Below are 26836 nucleotides of genomic sequence, written 5' to 3'. Positions count from 1 at the left end.
GCACTGTCTATCATTAAGACATTTGCTGTATAAAACTTTATAACCATTTTTAGAACTTTAAATTACTCAATCGGACTTCTGTTTAACGAATTCCTTTATAGCGAATTTTATTGAATTCCCCTTAGTAATTACATTTGAAATAGTTGCTGTTGAAAGAAAAAATTTCATATAAGGAACGGATTAGGAGAGACTTAACTGGGTATGCACTGTTCTTACCTCTGGCAATTTAGGCAATTAGTGCTGCTCCTAGGCACAAATTAAGAGAGCTAAAGGGATTGCCATTCAACAAATTAGTGGTACTCGTAAAACCTATCTGACCACCTGTCCCACATACCAAGAAGTCGTATTGGTCAGCAGTGAGCAGATCAAGGGGTATTCCCGATTTGGACAATGGGCATCATCACATCAACCATCTACTGTAAGTGCCCCGTTCGAGAATTAGGAGAGGGTGATTTTCTTTTTCCTACTTGATAGGAAACATTGGCCTGAAGATATTAACTCTCAAGTGACATTTGATGAGACCAGTGCAGACCACAAGCATGTTCAACAGTTCTGTCGAACAGGGCCTAGCACTCAAATGGTCAAAACAATATTGTTGATTAATGTATTAAATATTATTAATATTAATTTTTGTTCAGTGTAATATAAAATTATTTTATTATCTTAGTTACTGTAAAATTTGAAAAATTAAAAAAAAAAATTCACTATTACAAAAACACCCCACATAAGTTTTGCACAGGACCCTAGGACCCTGCAAGTAATTCTTGAACAGTGTTCTCATAGATTTTGGGACTGGCTCTGGGAGAGAATGAAGTTAGAAAATTGTCGATTCAGCTTCAGAAAGAGACACAATTCGTGGATTTCAGGAAAAATCCTAATTGAAAGACAATTTTGGAAAAATTGAAGCATTCGATGAACACTCTGAGTACGATACCAATTTCATCAAGTGAATGAGGATTTTCACAAAGAAGATCGTCAGTCCAACCAGAGCTCTGTTGATGATAAAAACAAGTTCTTCACTACTATTTCTTAAAATTGTAGGCCCACCACTGACACGCTTCGATCCAGCAAAATATGTCGATTTGTGGCTGCTTCAGAAGAGTCATTCATCAACAGACACAAACAGTAAGAAAAGAAGTGGGCATATTGTCAGATGAGAACTTAATAAAAATTTTGAATTTTCTATAAAACTTTGATTATGAAACTATGCAAATTTTTACTTATTTTTTATAATAAATAATATATGCTAAACTTATGCTAAATAAATTGTGTTAATATACTTCATTTGTTGTTCTCATTCCAAAAATATTACTACTGAAGTAACAACATCAGGAAACAATTTTTTAGTTTACTTTTCATATCCTTTTAATTTAAAATTTTTCCTCATAGCAAAGAATGAGTACCGGAATAACGAGTACTGGTCTATTTTTTTTTTACAAAAAATAGCAGTGTGTGTGCAGCATTTTTATTGTGACAAATAACCCTTCTAATTACATGAATCAAAATATTGTTTAAAACAATTGTAACAATATGCAAAAAAAGCTGATTTTAACTGACTCTCACACAGGACAGTTAAAATAAGGAACGTCTTCCATCTTTATATATGCAAGCAAAAAACTGTTTTACAGTAATATTCCACTGATGTGTGCATGTGTGCACACACACTGTGTATGACTACTGCAATTAACACAGTGGTTAGTTCACTGTCTTTTCACAGTGTAAAAAAAAAAGTAAAAATTTTTAAAAAAATCCAATCAATATGTGAATATTACTAGAAGGCATACTATCTGAGTGCCACCTAGACAGGAGAAAATTAAGAATTTTTTCACAATGTGACCAAATCGGTTGGTCTCAAGTGAAGGTTGCAAAGATTTTCCTTCAAAATTCTGGTGTTTCATCCATAAAACAGGTAAAGGACCATCTAGATGGGAGAAAATTAAGAATTTTTTCAAAGTATGACCAAATCAGTTGGTCTCAAGTGAAGGTTGCAAGGATTTTTCTCCAAAATTCTGGTTTTTCATCCAAAAAACAGGTAAACTGACCACAGAGTACCCTGATGCTTTATGGCCTTTATTTGTCTAGGTGCAAAATAAAAAAAATTGAAAATCTTGTAACCTTTAACTGTGATTAAAACCTGGATCTCCTATCAGCAAAAGCTTATTTCTCTCAGAACTGTATCCCAATAAAACTATGCACTAAACACTGCATCCAATAAAAATCTTGAGACACAAAAACCAAAATAAAATACATTTAGTTCTGCTGCTATTAGTCCAAACTATTTTTTCCTCTCTATATCAGATGTTTCTATGAGAGCATGAATATTACCTGCTAATGAAGCTTTTACTCATTTGCATTCCACTATATCAAAAATTTATTTAGCAAAGGTAAAAAAAAAAAAAAAAAAAAAAAGTGCTAAACTACATTTGGAAACAAATTATTACATTACAATAATGTATACACTCAAACAGGATGAGTAACACTTGTCATTTATAAAAACTTTAACAGAATGTCTAAAATCAATACACGTTTAACATCTTTTTTAATAATTGTATATAGTGCTTATATATAAAGTAAATAAGTGCAATGTGCTAGCTTTATATATGTTACAAAATTATACAGCATTATATGGCCTTAGATGATGATGCACTATATGGCCTTAGATGCTAATGCACTAGATATATGTCATTACTCAGTAGTTAACACTTTCACTGCCAATTTTTCTGACAACCTGTTTGACCCAGGATTGAAAACCATGGGATTGAGTCAATCTGGACTGAAAAGGGAAGAGACATTTTTTTGGGATTTCTTCTCACTATTACTGAATTAATCAGCCTCTGGTGAGGGTTGCTTGACAAAAATATCCAGTTTTTTGTCCATCAAATTGGGAGAAACAGTTCTAAAAGTGGGGTGGTTTTCACTCCGAGTGGATTAAAAATCCAAAACTGCATATTTGCACGAGGAAGCAATGAATGTGTTAGCTACTGAATAACAACAATTATTAAAATTAAGTTATAACTATAATTTGTTTTAAAAGTTGGGAAGTATAACAAAATTCTTTGCTTAACATTTAATTTATTTAGCTAGAAAATTCTCTAAACTACCTTTCCAAGGAAAATAAACTTGATAAAAGTATCAAGTTCATGATGAAAGTTCATTTTACGTTATGGTCACATGTTATTTAATTGCATGTTTGTCCTGGCACATGATGAAGATACATTCAAGGCTCTGAACTAGTGGGAAACTAAGCAAATTTATTTTTTTTTTACAGGGATATATACAAGAGGACATGTAAATATACTTAAGGAGTCGGCACAGATACAACAAAATACTAATAAGAAGAAGAACAACATACCCATCATCTGCTACAGTAGCAAGGTGAGCTCCATCACTAGAAAAAGATAGCCCCCTTATCCATGTACCATTTTCTCCACAGGCATATATCATATGAGGTAAGGGATGCAAGTGGCTGTGGGCAAAAAATTTATCAATCATAAAAATGTTTCTTAAAATTTTAAATTTCTTAACAAAACATTAGCTTAAAACTTTTTTGTTAAAAATTACATGATAACCTAGATGCATAATGCTCTTAACCTATTCAGAAGCATGCAAGTAAAGTTATGCTTTGTGTGCATGGCCTGTAGGGAGTAACACACAAATTTATATTTTCCAAAACTGTTCCATATACTATTCAAATAAAGCATCCATTAAACATGCAAATTGTTTTGAATTTCCCAATACATGCTGCTATCCTTATTTCTGTTTTAAACTAACAGTATACAGTTTTAATAGATTACAACACAAAAAAAAAAGCTTTTAAAATCAAAGGAGGAGATTATGTGCCTGTTAGCTATTGCTGCCTGATTTGGATTAGAAAAAAAATACTGAAATTTTCTGAATTTAAGATCTAGAATTCTGTCCAGACTGGACAGCAGCACTGCTGATCACTAGATAACGGGAGCAAAGGTACCAGAAGGACAAGAAACTGATCACAATGAAACTCCATGCATTGGTCACTCACTCATGGATATCATTATGTATGATGCCAATGATACAATCATCAGATAAATGTGTGAAATCAGCAAAGGAAGTGTAAACAACTATGTCAAATATCTGCATTACTTAAATGATTATTTAATTATTTTTATTTTACTCTAATGTACAGGTAAGTTGTCGATTTTTTCGTTTTTTCCGTTTTAATTTCTGGAGGGTATCATACGGAAGTGTTCTACGTACTATATTGAGGTAAACTTCTCTTATTATTTTACTAATAAGGAAATACATATGAAGGAAGGTTGTTCCAGAAAACGGCAGTTGAATGAATAAATGAGGAAGACAAAAAGTTGGTTCTGTGGGTTTGAAGTTGGACAGTAAATGGATGTTGGCTGGTGGCGGCACGTGTTCGGACTGTTTTGAAAGAGAGAGCAGGAATTATAGAAGCCAATTCAGAAGAACAGTGCCCATGGAAGTATCTGTAGAAGAGGCATGCAGCAGAAACAGTACGTCTATGAGAAAGCGAGTGGAGAGACTCTGTTAGAGATGTATCGTTAATTAACCTAACTGCCCTCTTCGGATTTGTTTGTTATTTGGAGCATTAGCAACTAAGGCCATATTGCTCGGGGATATGCGGTGGTCATTCCCGACCTTTCCACATCCTCTGTATTTAGTGGTGACGGGCTCGAACCCCGGTCTAATCAAGAAGCGTGTGCTACGCACTGCTGCTCCTTCCCACCTGGCTACGGAGGCGCCGCCCTCTTCTGAATGGAATCAAGAAGCTTGAGAGAGGTTTTGGGGGCACCACCCCAGATGTGAGAACAATATTCCATGGCAGGGTGGATTTGCGATTTATACAGAGTGAGCAGCTGTTTGGAAGAAAAGCAGCGCCGAGAGCGAAAGAGAAAACCAAGTTTTTTAGATGCAGAGGGAGCAATGTTTGTAATGTGCTTGTGCCAAGAGAGATTAGAAGTCAGGGTACTCCCCAAAAGAGATATATCGTTTTGCCTAGAAATCGGAGTGTCGCTAAAGATAAGCATAGGAGCAGAAGAAACCTTTTTGCGAGATATAAGACAAGACTGAGTTTTAGAAGGGTTGAAATCAACTAAGTTGTCTTTGCCCCACTGGAGAATTACCTGAAGATCAGCATTTAAGGAATTGGTAGCAGATTTTCGAGAAGTGAAGCTGATTGAGCAGGCCAAGATTTCTCAAAATGGAAAGTGGAATGCAATGTGCTATCATCGGCAAAACTATGGATTGGATTTCCAGTTAATGGAAGAAGGTCATTAATACACAAGAGGAAAAGAGTGGGGGAAAGAACTGAACCTTGGGGGACACCGGCATTAGTGGAGAAGTTAGAAGACAGAGAGCCATCTACCATCACCCTCATTAAGCGATCAGAGAGAAAACTGGATAACCAATTACAAAAAAACAGTTGGCAAACCAAAAGATGGAAGCTTGTTTAGAATACCTTTATGCCAAACACGATCAAAAGCCTTTGAGATGTCAAGATTGTTTGTTTGTTATTAGGAGCATTAGCAACTAAGGCCATATTGCTCCGTGAATATGCGGTGGTCATTCCCTGACCTTTCCGCATCCTCCGTATTTGGTGGTGACGGGCTCGAACCCCGGTCTAATCAAGAAGCGTGTGCTACGCACTGCTGCTCCTTCCCACCTGGCTACGGAGGCGCCGAGATGTCAAGAGCAACTACCTGTGTTTCACCGAACCTTTCCATTGAATTAGTCCATAAATGGGTAACATAAGCCAGAATATCACCAGTGGATCGACACTGACGGAATCCATACTGGCAATCGTTGATCAGACGGAAGGTTTCTAGGTAGTTTAAGAGTTGGCGGTTAATTGATTTCTCCATTACTTTAGAAAGAGTAGAAGTAATTGCAATGGGACGATAATTGGATGGGAGGGATTTGTCACCCTTTTTAGGAACTGGCTGGATATGAGCAAATTTCCAAGCAGAAGGAAAAACACCTTTTGAATAAGAAAGTGAAAAAAGGCGGCAAAGAATAGGAGTAAGTTCAGGAGCACAGGTTTTGAGAACAAGTGGAGAAATACCATCAGGACTTAGAGCTTTCTTAGCATCGAGATTCATCAAAATCCTTCTGATATCCTTTTGACGGAAGACCACAGGAGGCATTGAATGGAGTGTGTTGGGAATTTTGGGAGGTGTTTTACCAAGATCATTAATACATGAGCTGGAAGAAAAATGGGATGCTAGCAAGTCAGCTTTATCCTTGGCTGAAGTGACAAAAGAACCATCTGGTTTGGACAGAGGTGGGAGCATAGATGGGCAAAAGTTACGGCCAATAGCTTTGGCAAGAGACCAGAATGCTCGGCTACCATTAGGGCAAGAAGCAAGATTTCTACTCTTAGCCTGTTCAAACTAGTTTGGACTGATTAATAACTGCTTTACAATTGTTGCGAGCTTTGGTGTAGGCAGAAAATGAAACTGAAGAATTAGAAACAAGCCAATTACGATATGCAACATTTTTCTCTTGAACAGCCTTAGCACATTTATTTGAAAACCAAGGTTTAGATAAAGGATGAGATTTTAAAGTGGAGTGTGGGATAAAGGATTCCATTCCTGCAAGAATAATTTCACTGACACAATCTGAGCAAACGTTGACATCAGAAGTTTTGAAACAGTAATCCGACCAAGGAAAAGAAGAAAAGAAGTCTCGCAGGTTATCCCATTTTGCATTGTTGTAATGCCAAACAACATGAGGTTGGGAATAGCCGTGAGATAAAGGTTCCATTGGAGAAGAGACAATCACCAAGTTGTGATCTGAAGTGCCTAAAGGACCTCTCACTTCAACTGTGTACTTAGAAGGGTTGTTTGTGAGAAAAAGATCAAGCGTATTGGCTGTATGATTAGGATTGTCCGGAATTCTTGTAGGTAAATGAACAATCTGTGCTAGGTCATTAGTAATTGCAAAAGCCTCAGCATCTCGACCTGCTGGGTCGGTGTGACTAGAAAACGGAAGCCAGCTGGAGTTGTGAACATTAAAATCACCAAGAAAAATTACCTCACTGTTAAGAAAGTTGGACTGGAGAAAGTCAAGTTGCAAAGAGAGGAAGTCAAAGGGCTCCAAGTGATTAGTGGAGTTGGGAGAATGGCAGAGACAACAGATGAATTTGACACAATGAGGTAGAGAGATTTTAAGCCAGAGAAGATTGAAAAGAGGAGATTCCAAATTACCAAGTCTCTGACAGGGAATATCGGAACGGACATATGCACAAGTGCCACCTTTGAGGCAAAAGGAATCAATCATAGAGCGAATAGTTTGGGCAACTGAGATGAACGGTAGTTGAATCAACCGATAACTGAGATTCTGTCAGAAAAAGTACATGGGGTTTGGCAGACTGCAAGTGGAAATGGACATCGTTGAGATTAGAATTGAGACCACGTATATTTGTGAAATGAATTAGGAAGTGCTTGGGAGGTTTAGATCTTTTCGCAGATAAGCTTGCTCTATTATTTTGACAATTCATGGTGTATTCAATAGTAAGAAAAAGTGGGTGGGACATGCTGTATGAAGTAATGAAATTTTTGGATATGGCGTACACATGGTAAGAATATACCCAGATCCTTGACATAACATGGCCTCGACAATGCTCCCCGCATACACACTACTCGGACTCCCTCCAGTCACTATCTAGCAGAGTAGAGGTAGCAAGATTATACACTAGCTGATCCGGAAGCCTCCTAGAGAGTTACCAATAGGTTCGGTCCAGTGTACTAACTAGCGGCCGGCCTGCGAACACCGTTTTAGAGCTGTACCCTCGAAATGTAAGGAATATTGGATCTAGCCACGACGTTCATCATAACCTCAAAAGTCATCAATCATACTGCATGATGGAAGAGATAGGGAAGGGTTGACCGGAACTTAGCTCTAGAGACTAAACATGGGTTCCACCACTTCAAGCCTCCAATAAGCAAAGTGGTGGTATTTCACCGGTTGATGAGAGTCATCTACCACCTAGTTCTGCCTGGTAACATAGAGGGGCAGCGTTCCTCAATGTGGTGTGGGCGCCACACCTCGACCCCTGCTTACGTTGGTTCACACCTGGGTGGTCACCCACCATGTACTTGTGCATGGAGGTTATACCCAGGATTACTAACAGTCCCACCATCGTGAAGCTGCAAGCAGAGGATTTGGTTGTCACAGACCGTCCGGACTTCGCCAAAATTGGGTCCATTTGACTTGAGTGTCACCCGAATATCAGTTCGATCAGCGTTTTAGACTCCCAGGTAGCAAGTACAGCTTGTCTGGCATATCTGAGATAATGTCTATGACAACCTCAAGGACCATTCGACCTTTATCTAAATATGTTTCCCCCCTATATCTGATGACAGCTGTGCCATTTTTTATTTTATTTTATTTGCATTTTACTGTATTAATTTTACTTTACAGTTCACCCACCCACCTTTTATTGGCTTTGTAATTCGGCCCATAATTTTCTTAATTCATCATAACTTTTGGGATATTAACATTCTTTCACCTTTCACATATCTACTACACTTCCTTTTCTAATATCCTCACCCTTCTAGTTACTGGGACTTTGTGTAAGTTTCACGTCCATTTATGCATACTTTATTCAATATATTAATACAAACATATACATATATATATATATATATATATATATATACAGTACACTTTCGAAATAATTGCACCTTGAGTGATTCAAGGTGCCATTATTTTGATTTTTCTGTTATCTAGAAAGTTTTATTTTTAATGTATTTAATGCAGAAATAATGAGGCCAAATAAGAAATAGAGAGATTAAGAATGTAATTTTATTAACTGCATATAAAAAAACAAACGTAATGACGATCCAATGTTATATTCTGCCATTAATACACTCCTGCTTATGCTCTGTTCTATTTTCTTTATTATATCAAGTTTAGTCTGCATGTGTAGCACAGTGGTATCATCACTGTTCTTCCCACACTAGGTGAAAAGGCCCGGGTTCCAATCCCGTCGATGATTTGAGGAACTTTAATGGGTTTTTTTTCACTCCGTGGCTGAGTTAGTGGTTCTCAGGCCATAGATGGCAAGGTTTTTCCCCCAGAAACTGCGGTTCTTCATCCAGCAAAACAGGCAAATTGAGCAGAGATCACATGCAATTTACAGGCACAATACACATGGGTATATGAATTAACATTCTGAGTGACCCTACTCATGCAGAGGTTCCCAAGCTTTCTCAGTTCACGGAACCCTTAGTGTCTCAGTAATTTTGTCACGGTGCCCCTAGGCTAAAAGAAATACCTAACAGTTCCATTTATTAAGTAGTTAGGTCCAAACAATTTAATAAATAATCTTTCAACTGTGATAATGTTAAAACTGTGAACTACCTCGAGCTAGTAATTTGCACTGTGTCCGACAGTTGTCAAGTAATGCTGTGTTTCCCTCAAAAATTTAAAATATCCAGCAGTGCCCCTATGAGTTTTTGGTGCCCTGGCATGGCGCACAGTTTGGGAACTTCTGCTCTAATGTGTTTAGATTATATCAAGTTTGTCACTAAGCTTTAATGTTGTTGTTCTTTTCTTCTCTGTAAGGTTTATTAACTTTAGGGGCCATAGTGAGGGGTTTTTAATTTAAAATAAGTGTAAAACATTGGTATAATCTGTGATATCAGTAGAGAATTCACTTTGAAAATGGTGAATGTAAACAAATACAGTAATCACGTGACTTGGCATTTTCTCTTTTCAGCACTGCAAGACATCTGCGCTGTATGTATACATCCGATCTCAATGTGCCATTATTTCAACGGTCTACTGTAGTATGGATAAAATGAATAGAAGTGACAAATAAGGAGGTATAGGTAAATTATGTTTTAAAAGTTAAAAAGGTTATATGGCAACTGCACCTATGTGCTCTAAGTATCAGCAAAGGATACAAAAGTATATATTTAAGTTAGAAGTAATAAAGCAAGAAACAAAGTGCAAACACATGAATCTGTAAAGAACACAAGGTGCCAAAACTATTAGGAACAGGATAGTAGGAAATAAAATAAAAAAAATTAAGGTAGAAGAAAGTAAAAGAATATGAAGAATCTAAAAGATGCATTGAATTATCCGAAATTAAAGGCTAAATTAATAAGCCAATTAGCAGGAAAGACGCTATAAGGAAGAAAAAAAAATAATAATAATTAATAAATTACAAAGAAATAGCAAGCATCAAATAGAAGGTGGGAAATTAATTTGACGTTTTGATTTTTTTTTTTTTTTTTTTTTTTGATTTGGTAGTTGTTGGCGCATCGGCTTCTGCGGCCATATTGCACCTCCCAAGGTTTTTGCAGTACTTTGATCCAAGCCCGAGGCGGGAATCGAACCCGCGACCTTTGGGTTGCCGGGCAGGTACTTTACCCACTCGGCTAGGTATTTGACGTTAAAAAACCTAATAATAAGGGAAAGAAAAACAAAGGTTAAGATATTTTAAATGTATGATGCAAGCTATAAAAGACTGATACATAATGCAGGTATTTCATTGGCAGGCTACACTTGATTATGTAACAATAAACTGTATTTCTATGCATATGTATAATTATGGAAGAAAAATCTTAAAAGGAAACTAAAATGAGTGAAAAAAAAAAAAATTTTCTAACTAAAAAAGAGAGAGTGAAAGCAATAAATCTTCCATAAAAATAAGTAAGGTAGCCCCAACAGTGTTCATAATTAAAATTAAAGTAATTATAAAGAGATAAGATAAAATAAAAAATCAATAATTAAAAGTGCAAGGAAAAAGTCAAGTTCAGAGTAATGGTGGGTTGGTGACATATGAATAATTGAATAATTTGTGAGTAAAAATTTGGTAAATATGTAATTTTGTATGCCAAAAATAGATACAGAAGCAGACAAATGGTATAGGGACAGGAAATAAGGGGAGGGGGAAAGTAGTGGAACAAAAGAAGCAAAGATAGCATAGAAGAAGGAAAGAGAGTGCCCATATTGCCCTCGCATTGCACTACTAGCTTTATGGAAGGAAGAACGAAGATTAGACAGCGAAGAGACAAAGTAAAGAGAAGAATTAAGGATACTTGAGCAAGCTAGGGGCATAAAGACCCAACTTCTTAGAGAGGGTCCTGGCTTGTTAGTTTGTTTGTTATTTGGTTTTTAGGAGCATTAGCAACTAAGGCCATATTGCTCCGGGGATATGCGGTGGTCATTCCCTGACCTTTCCGCATCCTCTGTATTTGGTGGTGACGGGCTTGAACCCCGGTCTAATCAAGAAGTGTGTGCTACGCACTGCTGCTCCTTCCCACCTGGCTACGGAAGCGCCGAGGGTCCTGGCTGAGTAAGAGTTAGTAGAAGCAGCAGCTAATACCATAATACCTGTACAGGGTGTTTATAAATGGTGGGAACACTTTCAGTAATTTATTGCACAAAGACTAGGACATATACCAGTGTCATATACCTTGTGAAAGAGAAAATGTCAGTTTTTTTAACATCACATCACTTCACAACGAATCAATGTGGGAACCACGTGTGACATGGCAAATGTCCACACAGTAATCGAACTCTTGCCATACCCTGTCCTGTGTGACCGTAGTGGTAGCTTCTTCAATTCTCTGCTTTAGTTCCTGGACATCACATGGCAAAGGTGGTACATAAACACAGTCCTTTATGTAGCCCCACAAAAAGAAATCATTCTTTCAACTTTGTCGAAACCATCTTTCAACAAGGTTATGTAGTATGGATAAGGTAGAGGTACGACAGGTAACACCAACTGGCAATGAATGATGGAACTACACACCTCGGCAGTAAAGACGGAAACTTTCACATGGTATAAATATGTAAATGGTATCTCTCTTACTCCATGTGCAATAAATTATTGAAAGTGTTCCCACCATTTACAGAAACCCTGCATAATATGCTTTGGAGGGGAGGGAAAAAAAAAAAATTGGAAAATGAAAATATAAAGAACATAAAACAAAGTAAATTAAAATTAGAAAAAGGCAGAATACAGAGAAATATTCGATTGTGAATAAGGTAGCAGATAGTGCAGAATAAGCTGTCAAGGTTAGAGACTGTTTTAAGATAGTTGCAAGTCATGATGGGAGTGAAGTCCTGTAGATATAAAAAAGGCAACAGTATTACTAAAGTAGTTAAATTCAAAAGAAGAGTGTGACTTGTCAAAAAGAATGCAATTTCCTGAGGTAAAATGCAGATATAATTATGTTACAATTGCAGATAATTCCTATGTAATGTGAAAGAGGACAAATAAAGCACTCATAATTTTCAAAAATGATTAAAAGGAAGATATAATAATGAAATAGTTTCTAGAAGAACAAGCCAAAATGTCATATAAAAAATGTGGAAAAGAAACTTAGAGAGTAAAGAAGCAATTGGACCATTCAAATAGAAGCCATGTGATGCTATTACGTAATCTCAAAGTAGTGGAACTACCACCATAAAAAATTGCAACTGTACACATACCAAGTTAGAACTAACCACTTTATGTTTAATATATTGGGAAACATTTTTGATGTTGTAGTTAATAAAATCAACAGGGATACTGTTTTTAAAAAACACAGTAAGAGCTACATTTCATATGTAGGAAATATAAGACAAGTAGAAGCACTGCTGCCAACTTAAAGAAACAGAAGTGTTTTAAGCAAGTCATATGAAGAACTTCTGCTTCAACGTGATGGCATACAAGTCTAAAAACCAGAGAAACTAACCACAAAATAGCATGAATCCTTTAAAAGATGGTTGTTATTCCAAACAACCATATTTTAAAGTTCTGAATAATGCTATTAGTGGTTGAAAATTTAGTAAAGACAGCAAAGCTGTTGACATGGTGAAAAGTTGCTTTGAGAGAAAGGACAAGACTTTTCCTGGCAAAAAAAAAAAAAAAAAAAGCTTTAATTTCCTAATGATATAAAGTGATTAAGTGAAATTAATACATACCGTATTTCCCCATGTATAAGACGCACCTTTTTTCGAAAAATTTGGGGTCGAAAAACTGAGTGCGTCTTATACAGTGGTTGTAGATTTTTTTTACTTGCGTTTCCCGCTTTTTTGCACTTGTTGTCTTTGCGCTCATTGTTTCACACTTGTTACCGGTATATTAGGTTACGTTTTGCCACGTTCTGCCCAGAAATGGCTCAGAAAAGATTTTCGTACAGTGCTGAATTCAAGATAAAAGTGATCCAGTTTGCAAAAGTGAATGGAAATCGTGCTGCTGAACGTAAGTTTGGTCCTCCTCCAAATGAGAAAACAATCCGAGACTAGCTACGGGAAGAAGAAACCCTACTGAAAACGCCACGGCAGAAGAAGGCCATGAGAGGCAAGTCAGCAAAATGGCTTGATTTAGAGAGGGAATTGAAGATATGGATTGAAGAGCAAAGGGCAATTGGAATTCCTGTGTCCACAAAGATGGTTCAGCATGAGGCAAGAAGAATTGCTGATGAAAAAGAAGTTACTGATTTCAAAGGAGGACACAATTGGTGCGCTTCAGGTTCATGAAACGGAATGGACTAAGCATGCATACACGCACCAGACTTGCCCAAAAGATGCCTGAAAGCTATGAGCAGAAGCTCCTTGAATTTCATCGTTTTGTCATTCAATGTCGGAAGACACATCAATTTGAGTTGAGACAGATTGCAAATATGGACAAAGTCCCCCTTCAATTTGATGTCCCAAGTAACAGAACTGTTGATAAGAAGGGGGTGAAAACTGTAACTGTGACGACAAGTGGACATGAAAAGAGCCATTATACAGTTGTTCTAGCTTGTTGTGCCGACAGAACCAAGCTGCATCCTATGCTGATTTTCAAATGCAAAACAATGCCAAAAGAAGACATTCCTCGAGGAGTGATTGTCCACGTTCATGACAAGAGTTGGATGGATCAGGATGGGATGAAGATCTGGTTTGAGAAAGTTTGGAGCAGGAGACCAGGTGGGCTCTTACACAAACCTGCCCTACTGGTGCTTGATCAGTTCAGGGCACACAAGCACGGTACTAAGTACTATAGGTTCTAATACCTCTCGTGTTTGGGGTTCACATAAAAAAAAAAAAAAAAACATAACAAAAAATACAAAGAAGATTGCTGTAGAGCAAAAAACAAAACTTGCCGTCATACCTGGAGGCTTGACATCCCAGCTCCAACCACTTGGTGTCAGCATTAACAAACCCTTCAAAGCTGCCATGAGAGATGAATGAAACCAATGGATGAAGTCTTCTGGAGACAATTTGACACCAGCAAAAAGAGTGAAGAAACCAACTATAGAAGTTTGTACCTGGGTGAAAAGATCCTGGGATAATATCAAGATTGAGATCATTGTCAAGTCATTTAAGAAGTGTGGCATTTCAAATGCCATAGATGGAACTGAGGACGAGGCAATATATGAAGACAGTGATTCGTCATCAGACACAGACAAGGACAAGCTAATGGTTGGGAGTTTTGACAGTGATGAGTTGTATGAATTTTACGATGAATAAAACTTGAGCTCGATAACTTTATGTAATACATTTTTTTTTCAAATTTCAGGCCCCAAAATTAAGGTGCGTCTTAATTTCCCTATACATGGGGAAATACGGTATATAACTAATACAGCTATTAATTATGATCAGTAAGTTTCACTTTTTTTAATAAATTCTGAGAGAGAAATAAAGTTGGATGTTGCTTTTTGGATGACCCTTGTAATTTTAATCTGCGAGTAGAAATGAAATTAAAAAATGAAATAAAATCTTACGCAAAAAATTTAAGCATTTTTCCTCTGTGTGCATCCCAGAGAATCACCCTTGTATCCCAAGATGCTGTAGCTATTAAACAGTTATCAGGAGAAAATGCACATGCCACAATATCATGCTGATGACCTTCTAGCTGTCGCTGTATTGTGTATGTCTTCATATTCCATATGTATGCCTGAAATAAAAATTTTATTTTAGAAATAAAGTATAATCAAATAAATTTACAGTTAATGTTAAGTGAAGAAGCAGTAATTCAAAGTTTTTGTGAAAATTAGTTCATAATCCACACAAACTTTTCTGATTAATAAGAGGGGAAGGGAGAGAGATGCAGACAGAGAGATCAAACTTAGAATATGCTGCATAAAAGAAAAGAACCACATTTCACAGGGCTAGTGAACACAGTAGCGAAAGTTTCACATGTGTTGAATATAAAACAAAATTCCATTTTTAAGGTAAAAGAAGAACAAAAATAATAATATACAATTAAGCAAAAATTGTCTTACTGTGTGAAATTCTGTTCGATTTTGAATTTGTGACCATTTGAATTTTGGTATTCCTTCAATATAATAATGACTTTCAATATACATCATCAATTGTGTTAGAATCCAAAATGTATAGACAAAAATAATAATAAATCAAACACCTCATTAACAGTATAAAATGTACCTTCTTAGTAAGTCTAAGATACCCAACTTTAAATTTTTTTACTTATATATTAATTAAAATAATAATTTAAAAAATGTTAAAATAATGAATAACGCACAATCATCTGATTGTTTGCTTTCTTCCTATTTTTCTCAAATTACATATTTATTTATATCTGCCAACTTCTGCTGGCAGATATGAATTGCTGGAAGATCTTCAGTGTTATCTTTTATACTTTGACAGCAAGTTGTTTTTTTTTCTTTTTCTGGTTTTAGCCAATTTTTTTCCCCCAAATATGTGTATATTTTATTTATCGATGTAGATATTAAAGCTCTGATCATGGTGGCTTGGCTCTGTTCATGTTTTTCACAGAAAATATCAACCATGTGCTCAGTACACACTTTTAGTTTCTCTGTTTTGGACAACAGCAGTATCAGCAGGTTTTGTCTAATTTTGTTCACTTGTAAATACTTATGCTGCTAAATTATTTGCATTTGCTTCCAAAAAAAATATTTTTGGAAATATGCAGCTTGCCTGAGGATTCATTTCTTTTTCTGTGCAAGCTGTGTGCAAATATTGTGGCAGGACATCTGACAAATGCCAACTGACTTTTTAATTTCTGAGAAACTTTTGGTTTTTGTGAATTCTGCATGGAAAATACCAGTAGTTTATCTTTAACCTTTTATTTTCAAAAAAAATAAAAAAATAAATAAATAAATAAATAAATAAAAAATAATTCTGCTGGAAAGAAAAAAAATCACACTATCACATAAAATATAACCATGGATCTATTAATCTCTTCAATTTCCCAGTTTAGAACACTGATAAGAGTGAAAATATTTTAAATGTGCACATGTACATATCTTTTTGCAGGTATAAATATTTTTAGAAATTATTTGTGTTTATGTGTGTGTGTTTTTATTAAAACATATACACAAATAATTAGTTATTTTCCTTTTCAGCTTTAATTCAAAATCTCAAATTATATGTTGCTAATCACAGAATAGCATCCCTCCCTTTTGAGAAAATATCAAATTTCATGTTCTCATGGTTATTATACAAAAACAATAATAAATCTTACATAAACAATTCTACTGCAGATATTTAAAGAACTAGCAGAAGCAAATAATCTTGAAAAAATATAAATAAATGCATAATTTGAAAATCTTAGCAACAGAGGCCCTATCAGGTCAACCACCACTGTTCATGTAAATAACTCTAATTTTTCTAGAAAAATGGACAAAGATATGGACACCAATTAATACATGTTTAATGATACCATCCACCATACAATCAAAAAATACAGTTTCATAAGTAAACTTATTATTACTCACATGAAAAGTTAGCATGATTGTTGACACTGCATTTCATCGGCCAATTTTTTTCAAATTTGGGATTGTAAGACAATGTTTCTGCTCAAAAGCAATCAAGGTGGGAATCAGTAAGTTTAGATCTGCGCTTTGATTTTATAACATCCATGGTTGAAAAGAGTGATTCACACAGATAAGTACTACCAAAAAAAAAAAAAAAAAAAAAATTTTGCTTTCTATGTTGTACTTTTTAAAGAAGGAAATATTTCCTGGCCAACCTCAGATTCCAAAAGTTCTCATGTGTTGCACAGGATTTCAGAAAAATATTGTTTTGAAGGTCCAAAATCATCAGTTCCAGTTCTCCTCCTCTTGCTTCAATGAGTCTTCCAACAGATGCAGCAGTCTGTAACCTCAATTTATGTAAATTCACAATTATATAACTTACAGTTGTTTTTTTTTTTTTTTTTTCCTTTACAAATAAAGGCACTGTATGTGTCCTGAAAATAATGAGTTATTTTGAGCAATAGCCAACTAGTAACATATGAAGCACTTCTTCAGACCTTCAATAATACTTCATTATGCTCATATCAAAATGCTTTGCTAATTTTTAGGATACCACTCTAAATTAGTGTCCATTATTTTGTTAATCCTCTGCTAAATCTGTTTTTTCATGAATTTTAAAATGTCATTCATGCTAAAATCTTAATTATACTGGTTTAAATATGATGTAGGCTGTTGCAATTGAAGTTTTAGTATATTGATCTATATACTCCAGTACTTATCCTGTTCTTTTTTCTTGTAATAATATATTAACAGTAAAAATAGAAGATACCCTCTTTATCTATCTTCTAGTTTAAAATTTAATGCTCAGGTTTTGGATATTTATATTATATAATGTTATAATATTTAAGTTTTGTCAATTCTTTGTTTATTATCCTATAAATTGGACATTTACACACTGTGTGTTTTTCACACACAGTGTCTGTTTTTAACATATTTGTATATTAACAGTCTACTGTTAATAGACAGATATCTGAATTCACTTAAATTTTTATCATTCAGATTTTTTCTTATTTTTGCACCATTGTTTTCCTAATCTTAATTCTTTGCACTATAAATATGCCTTATAAATTTTTGTTTATTTTGGTAATGTGTTTGTAATTTTTCGCTATTTTAGGAATGTTTGTAATTTTTGTTAAATTAAATTTTGTTTATTTCAGGAATACTTACTCAGCGTAGTTAAACTGCAGTGTAATAAATACTAACATAAGTCACCTGCTTAAATTTCATTCTAACACTTAGTAATATTAAACAAGATTAGAAAATGGAACTTACTGCTTTGCACATGCCTACTGTGACTAGCATTTTAGCATCTGTTGACCATGCACAGGAATACATTGGTTTGCTATTCATTTTAAGTGTCTTAAACATATTACCATCATCATTTAGATCCCATACTTTCATTGTCCCATCATATGAGGTAGAGACTAGAATTAAGCTACCATCGGGTGAAAATGCTAAATCAGAAATCATATCTTTATGATCCATTAGCTCCAACATTAGCTTTCCTATACAAATTAAAGAACATACATTGTAGTAGTGGTTTTTTTTCTAAAAATATACTTAAAATCATAAAAATGGCATATGTTTTAACTACACACAAATCAAATTTTGAGTTGATTAAATAAGTTATAATTCGATGATGCCAATGAATAAAAGAGTTGCAAAGAGTACAGTATGGGGTACAGTACCTAAAGGACATATAGAAACAGATTTTAAAAAAGTGCAGAGAGCATGAAAATTAAAAAAGGAATACTAGAACTTTTAACTATGGAATCATTAATATATCCAATAGGAATCAGACATCAAAATAATTTATCAAAATGGAAATAAAGGAAAATGTTCTTTTTCTACTATTTCCAATGGGGGGGGGATTATTAGTAGGGCTTCTAGCTTTGGGAATCTGAAGCAAGCCAAATACTAATCAGGTAACTAATAATGTTCTATCCAGGGATCCCATCATATACAACTATAAACAGCATACCACACACTAAGAGATATAAATTAAATGACAATACTTCTATACCAAAATTAATAACTTGGTGTAGCAGTGTTGGCAATTCATTTGCATTTCTTAATGGAAATAATCCATTCTAAAATTAAAGAATGCTGAACATTCATTATTTTACAGTGATTTACCTTTATGCCATAAACTGGGTTGGGTTGGTTGTTGTTGGGTTTTTTTGGCGCAAAAGCAACTTTGGCCATATTGCGCCTATCTATTAATGTTTAGTGACAAGGACGTTTCTATTTCTTAAATATGATTTATATCTGATCAAAATATCCTATTAATTTTAAATATGTAAATATATTTTCAATGTTGGAGTTATCGCCTAGGATTTGTGATAAGGTCAGAGAATCTTGGAAATTTATAGGGAGATGGAAGGCTGATTGTCGCGCCATATGGTATTGTGGACATTCTATAAGGAAATGTTTTACAGTGAGTTGACAGGAACAGTGAAGGCATTCTGGAGGATTTGCTTTGGTGAGTAAATAATTGTGCGTAAGATGTGTATGTCCAATGCGTAATCTGGATATAATGACTTCTTCATGCCGATTCTTGCGAAGACTCGATTTCCATGGTTGTAGCTCATGTTTTATTTGAAACAGTTTATTGTTTAATTCATTTTGCCACATTTGTGACCACTGATTGTGGAGAGACTGTTTTATGATTGGTCTGTAATCGGTATATGGAACTTGGCAAAACCTGCGGTTTGTGTTTGTAGGATTCTTTGCTGCTTGATCAGCTCTTTCATTACCTTCAATGCCTGTATGTCCCGGGATCCAACAGAATTTTACTTGCCTCATTTTGCTTTTAAGTTTCACAAGGTGAGCTTGTATCTGATAGAGAATGGGATGTGATGGAGTCGGTCTTTGTTGGAGAGCTTGTATTGCACTCAATGAATCTGTGTAGATGAGATGTTTTAGAAGAGGGGAAGAATCTATGTATTTCAAGGCCATTTCTAGGGCGAATAGTTCAGCGGAATAGCTACTGCATTGGTTTGGAAGTTGTTGTGAGAGAACAGTGTCTGGAGATACAACTGCAGCACCAACTTTGGTGTCTGTTTTAGAGCCGTCTGTGTATATATGAAGGTATTCCGAGAACTGTGATGCGTGGGCTGCATGCATCTGTTTTATGTTGACATTTGCCAGAGTGCTTTTTCCCCATTGTTGAAAATAAGTGTCACAGTTTGGCGTGAAAGTGTGCCATGGTGGAATACTTGTGCTATTTTCCTCGTGTACATTTTCAAAGCTTAGGCCCCATTTTGAGATTGTTTCTTTTAGTCGTATTCCGGCTAGTTTATTTACTGTGGGTTTATTGCTGTAGAGGATTTCCCACTGTGGATTGAAAAGATACTGCCAAGTAGGATGGTGAGGAAGACTTCGGATTTTAATTGCATAGTTTAATAGCAGCATTTGCCTCCGGAGATATAATGAGGGCTCATGAGTCTCTGCATATAAGCTTTGTACTGGTGATGTTCTGTATGCACCTAAAGAGATTTGTAAGGCACTATGATGTATGGAATCGAGCCATTTGATGACACTTGGTCTACACGAACTATACACAGGGGCTCCATAGTCTAGTCTTGATCTGATTATAGCATGGTATAGGTGAAGCAGTGTGAACTGATCGGCTCCCCACTTCATTGCAGAAAGAACTCGAAGAATATTTAGTTTTTTTTGACAGGTTGTTCGGAGGTATTTGATGTGTTCCAAAAAGTTAAGTTTTTTGTCAAGAATCAGGCCAAGGAAACGTATACTATTTGCTAGAGGTATCAGCTGGTTTTCTAGTTTTATTTCTGGATCTAGATGCATTTTTCGTTTTCTACAGAAGTGTACAGCTATTGTTTTATGTTCTGATAATCTGTAGCCATTGTTTTTAGTCCACAGTTCTATTTTGTTCACTGCGCTTTGTAATTGTCTTTCTGTCATGTTCATGTTTTGTGAATGGCACGAGATAGTAACATCATCTGCATAAAGGAATGTTTCAACTGTTTTTGGCAGGTCTTTTATAATAGGGTTTATTTTGATGACAAATAAGGTTGCACTCAGCACTGAGCCTTGCACTACTCCTTCTTCCTGTGTGTATATTTCTGACAGATTGTTTTGGTATTTTACCTGGAAGGTTCTAACTTTCAGAAAATTTTTTACCAAGAGTGGTAAGTTTCCTCGCAACCCGATATTGTGGAGATCTTTAAGAATGCCGTATCGCCAGGAAGTATCAAAGGCCTTTTCTATATCAAAACTGATCATTATTAGATGCTCATTCCTTAGAAAAGCATTGCGGATATTTGCTTCTGCTTTTATCATGGGGTCCAGAGATGATCTGTTTTTACGAAATCCGTATTGAGTTATGTTAAGTACGTTATATGTTTCCAGAAACCAGGTTAATCTGTTGTTCACCATTTTCTCGAGGATTTTCCCAAGGCAACTTGTTAGTGCTATTGGTCGATAATTTGTAGGGATCGTGTGATCTTTGCCAGGTTTTGGTAAGGCAATTATAAGGGAGTGAAGCCAGGAATTTGGATAGTAGTTTTCCGTATAAATTCTATTGTATAGCATAAGCAATGCCTTTAGAGATTTTTGATTAAGTTGTTGGATCATTTCATAGTGAACTCCATCAGGTCCTGCTGCACTCTTCCTAGACTTAGCCAGGACTTTTTGTAATTCTTCTATGTTGAAAGGTTGGTTATATGGGAGTTGTTGGTTGGTTTTAAAATTTAGTCTGTATTTTTCAGCTACAGTTTTAGTTTTCTGAAAAGATGGAGTATAGGCCGATACTGCTGATATATTTGCAAAAGTAGTTGCCAGTAAGTTTGCGATTTCCTTGGGGTTGGTTATCTCCTGTCCATTCCAGATTATTAGTGGAGTTGGAACTGAAGGAAATTTCCCATTTAGTTTTCTGATTTTGTTCCATATGACACGGGTATCTGTATTTTTGTTAATTGTGGAGGCGAAACGTATCCATGATTCCTTTCTACTTTTACGCTGGAGATATCTAGCTTTGGCTCTGGCTTTTTTAAAATTTATGAGATTGGTGAAAATGGAATATTTTCGGAAGAGATTCCAAGCTTTGTTCTTCTCTCTTTTGGCCATACTGCATTCTTCGGTCCACCATGCTGTGTTATGTTTATGGCATTTTCCAGATGACCGAGGAACTGTAGTTTCAGCTGCTATTAAATTTGGTTTGTGACATGAGCTGTAGCATTGTCTATGGGCTGAGTGGTGATTATTTGTTCATCTATTGCTGCAATTGTTTTATATTTAGTCCAGTCAGCTTTATGGAATCTCCATCTTTTTTGGCCATCGTGATGTGCAACATCATTTGTTAGTATTTTGCAGACCACAGGAAAATGGTCGCTATTCAGTGGATTCTTCAATATTGACCATTCAATCAATGGGTATAGGACAGGTGAACATATGGATACGTCAATTGCGGAGGCTGTTCCAGTGGGCAAATGGATGTATGTCTCAGTACCAGTATTAAGGAGAGAGAGATTTTGCTCTTCCAGTAATTTCTCAATCAATTTACCACGTTTGTCTTGATGACGGGATCCCCACATGGGATGGTGACTATTTAAATCTCCCATGATACAGACCGGAGGTGGAAGCTGGTTTACTAACGCTTCCAAGTCTGAAAATGAAAATTCTTGATTTGGGGGAAGGTAGAGTGAGACCAGTGAGAAAGTAAAATGTATTGAGACTCGAACTGCAACTGCTTCCAAGAGAGTTTGTAGTTGGAGGCGTTTACACGGAATTTTGGAATCAATTAAGATTGCAACTCCACCATGAGCTCCTCCGGAAAATCTTCGGTCTTGTCTATAGGTACCGTAGTGGTTTACTGCTGCATTTATTTGTGGTGTTAGGTTAGTTTCTTGAAGGCAGACGCCTACCGGGTGATATTTATCAACTAGGTTGCGAATGTCATCCAGGTTGCTGCGGAAACCTCGACAATTCCACTGTATTATTGTGCGCATTATATTGGCTTTGTATTTGTCTCTGACTTTTTACGAGTGGGGGTCTGCTTGGATCTCTCAGGCTTTTTCTCTTTTCTGGGGAAGATTGGGCGAACTTCCATCTCTTCCTCAGCATGTATCTCTAAGATTGGTTCTTCTGGGACTTCTTTTTCACATGTATCCATATGATCATGGGCAGGGGGTTTGTCATCTTTATCTATATTTTTAGTATTCATGATTGGCCGTGACATAGACGGCATTGTTGGCGGAATTGTAACAGGTGTATTTATGGCTTGATTAGAAGTTGAGGTTGAAGATGATTTTGCTGATGGAGCTAGGATTGAGCGAGCCCAATCAGAAATAGAGATGTTTGGTGGGACTGTAACGTTGGTTTGAACCGAAGTGGTAGTGGTGGTAACAGCAGTTATTTGTTTATGCTGTTGGACAGTTGCTGCATATGAGCGTGTTATTGTAATTGGTGATATTTGTTTTTTTGCTTCAGGGTAGGAAACTTTGTGCTCGGTTTTATACTTCTGAATCATTTTTTCTTTTTTCCATGTTTCACAGTCTTTGGAGTAAGCGGAATGGTTGCCTCTGCAGTTTGGACACTGCAAGGTTTGTGCAGAACATTCGGTATGGATATGGTCTTTAGATCCACATGAAGCACATACAGCAGTCCCCCGACATACTGTCTGTGAATGCCCAAATTTTTGACATTTATAACATCTGATTGGGTTCGGTATATACGGTCGGACATGACAGTTCAAGTATCCGGCCTTTACAGTAGTTGGTGGATTTGGCAAGTTGAACGTTAGTATGATGTTTCTGGTTGGAAGTAATGAACCATCCTTTTTAATTAGGATTCTTTTAACTTGAATGACATTTTGGTCTGAGAGTTCTTGTTTAATTTCTTCCTCGGATACGTGTAGAAGATCCCATTCTGTTACAACTCCTTTTGAGTAGTTTAGGGTGGCATGAGGTGACACTTCTATGGGAGTTCCTCCAAGTGTTTTCAATTTAAGTAGCTTGTCAGAATGCTTGGATTGTGTTGTTTCAACAAGCAGGTCACCTGATTTTAGTCTGCGAACCATTTTTGGTGAGCCAGCGACATTCTCTAAACTTTTCTGGATCAGAAAAGGAGAAAGCTTGCTGACTGGCCGGTCAGTCAAAGAATGTATTATGAGGAAATGAGGTCAGATATTCTGGTCTGTATCCTTCTTTTGTCTCTTAGCAAAGGAAGGGGTAAAATCTTCCCGCTCTCTAGAATGTGATGGGGCATTGAGCCCGCAAGAGTCAGTGTTGGTATAGTCTATCTTTGCTCCTTTTAGCCCTTGGCAGAGAGACTTTTCTGCCAAGATTTCCGGCCCCGCCACGGGGAGGCAGGAGCAGTGCCTGGTGTGACCAAGCGAAGATTAGTAGGGATTAATAATATACTATGAGAAAAAAGAAAGGTGGCTTTCCTTCCTTGCTCTGTACAGGGACTTTTGTTACGAGAGCTGTTATAAAATGAATAGATTTTTTAACGATAAGAACAAAAAGGAACTGTAAATCGCTTTCTGGAAATCTCACTAGAAGTACTGATAAATCGCTTAGTCACAATCGCTTGGCACCCGGGGCCTGCCATAAACTAAACATCCAAAGTATGCAGATAACATGCACGCGTGCACGCACTCACACACCTGGCAAACTCAATATCATTAAAACATGATGATTAAGGTCAATTTAACCTTTTCATATCATTGTTAGCTCATGTCCAGCACTGTCATTAACTGAAATGCACATAACACAGGCCAAGCACAATAGAAATGACGGTCTAGGATCCATTATAATAGTGAAATTTTTTTTTTTTTTTTTTTGTATTCTGATTTGGGGGGGGGGGAGAATAATGTGGTGAGAAGATGGTTTTAATATCTTTCATGATTGGATCACATAATGGGGAGAGAAGAGTTATACTTTACACATATGGCCACTGCACATGGAAGCACAAGCAAGCAGTAGACTTTTTTTTTTTCTTTTTTGCAAAAAATCAGAAAAGACTGAGTTTTACAGGGATTGAAATTTAAGTTTTCTTTGCCCCGCTGAAGAATTACCTAGCATTTAAGGACTTGGTGTACGATATTCAAGAATTTGAAGTTGTTTGTGCAGGATGACATTTCTCAAACTGGAAGGTGGAATGCAGTGTGCTATCATCAGCAAAACCATGGATAGGATTTACAGTCAGTGAAGGAAGGTTATTAATATATAGAAGAGGAAAAAGAAAGAACTGAACCATGGGGAAACAAGCACATTAGTGGAGAAATTATAAGACAGAGAGCCATCTACTATCACTCACTTTGAGCAGTCAGATAAAAAACCAGATACCTAACTGCAAAAACGGTTGGCCATCATTAAGATCACAGCTTGTAAAAAGCCTTAGTAATGTCAAAAGTAACTGTTTTGAGTTTCACCAAATTTCTCCTTCAAATTTGTCCAAATGTGAGTATCATAAGCCAATATATCACCAGCTGCTTATTATTAAATAAATGAATACATTTCAATAACCACTAAATCCAGACACATCTGAGTTAAGCAGCTATGGTTCTATGCTGCCCATGCATTATCTTGGTCTCAAATTAAAGTCCTGAAGAACTTCCAAAAATATGCTTTCTGATCTCACTGTAGTGTAGTGTTAAAAAAAATAAGGTCACAGAAAATATTTTTAGACACAAAGTTGAACTCCCATATAATAAACTTCTATATTATGAATTTTCTTATGCGATGAATTTTTTCATGGAACCTTGAAGTTAGTTGACAACTGAATTTCTGTATAATGAAGCTTTGAGATTCACTGGGAAATATATATATAAAAAAAAAAAAAAAAAAAAAAAAAATATATATATATATATATATATATATATATATTGTTAAAATGTTTATGGTTTTAGCCTGCACATGTTAGTAGTCATCAACTGCTTTGCTTTACCACTATAGAAATAAGTGGAGCCAATGGAGCAATCACTCTTGTTTAGTAATTCTTGAGGGGTTGGGAAATTTCTTCCAACCCCTCAAAGTCAGATGGCAGTGTGCAAGCTGCCCATGCATTATTATTTTTTTTTTTTATCATCCAATTAGATTTTAAACCCAGATTAATGGTTGGGGGGGAATGAGACCTCAGATTTCTCGATTAAAAAACTGAGTTTATCATCCAGCAACGTTCGATCCCCCAAACCAACTAAATTGTCCATGGCAAAGCCCATGGTAGAAGGATAACAGATTGCAGGCAGCAGTAAATGTGTGTTAAACTTGTGCTATATGCATACAGTGTTCTGTGACTTTAATGCTGTAAACCATGAGCATAACAAAGCATAAACTATTTGAGCATCAACTAGAACCTATATTCATAGAAGGAGATAAAGGAGAGGAGATTTGAAAAAAAGGCAAACTTTTTCAACAAATCTTAAAAAACAAGACTTGATTTTAAAACAAGCACAGAGAATGTGAATTCTCATAGGAAACAGTTTAAATCATGTTTTATGAAGAGATTGATGACGTTATGCTTTAACAAATTACCACTACTGTCCATGGTATTTTACATGGACACCACATTTTACAAGTTTTGAGTGCTCATTACATATGCATTTTGGTTAAAGATGAGTGAGGCTGATAAATTAGACTGTTTTAATTCCATGTTCTCTATAACAATTTCTTTTTTTCTCCTTGACACTGTTATATGAAAGTCTGACTGTAATTCATGACATTTCTCAATTTCTAAGCACAGACTGAGGAAACTTATTTGCATAATCAACAAAAACACCAGCATTCAATTAAAATAGACTCTTCAAAAGGGTAAGGATATCTAACAGCAATATTCAATTTGTCAAAAATGACTTGGACAAATAACCTAGGTGAAAAGGATGGGAACTTAAGAATAAAAACCTTCTTTATGTTATAGACTTGAGTCAACAAGACATTCCTCTAGGAGCTCTCTCTCTCTCTCTCTCTCTCTCTCTCTCTTGCCAATTTTTATTACTATAACTACCTTTTTTATTATTAGCATACTATGCCTTACTAAAAACTGCTTAACTACTATGTGAAAAAAGTATCAAATAATCAGAACAGGTCAATATATGGCAAATTACCTTTTTTTTACAAGTAGTTCCCGACTTTACGAGTTAA

At 35.9% G+C, this 26836-nt stretch overlaps 1 protein-coding gene across 3 annotated transcripts in view; it reads right to left on the bottom strand.

Moving 5' to 3' along the window:
* Positions 1 to 26836, bottom strand: part of LOC150088972 (WD repeat and SOCS box-containing protein 1-like) — a 213801-nt gene that overhangs the window by 100290 nt on the left and 86675 nt on the right. For all 3 annotated transcript variants that reach the window (XR_016546804.1, XM_090370976.1, XM_090370977.1), the window contains 3 exons: positions 18000 to 18232; positions 14712 to 14884; positions 3353 to 3466 (listed from right to left, as the gene is read on the bottom strand). Coding sequence is in view for 2 of the 3 variants with exons in the window: in XM_090370976.1 (XP_090227102.1) it covers positions 3353 to 3466; positions 14712 to 14884; positions 18000 to 18232 (520 nt within the window). In the remaining variant the exon portion in view is untranslated. The remainder of the gene's footprint in view (positions 1 to 3352; positions 3467 to 14711; positions 14885 to 17999; positions 18233 to 26836) is intronic.

This window comes from Mastigoproctus giganteus, chromosome 3, assembly GCF_048544385.1.
Source record: "Mastigoproctus giganteus isolate SK-2022 chromosome 3, ASM4854438v1, whole genome shotgun sequence".
In the NCBI taxonomy this organism is placed as follows: domain Eukaryota; kingdom Metazoa; phylum Arthropoda; class Arachnida; order Uropygi; family Thelyphonidae; genus Mastigoproctus; species Mastigoproctus giganteus.
The sequence above is the reverse complement of the archived record's forward strand: the minus strand, read 5'-3'. Positions and strand labels throughout refer to the sequence as shown.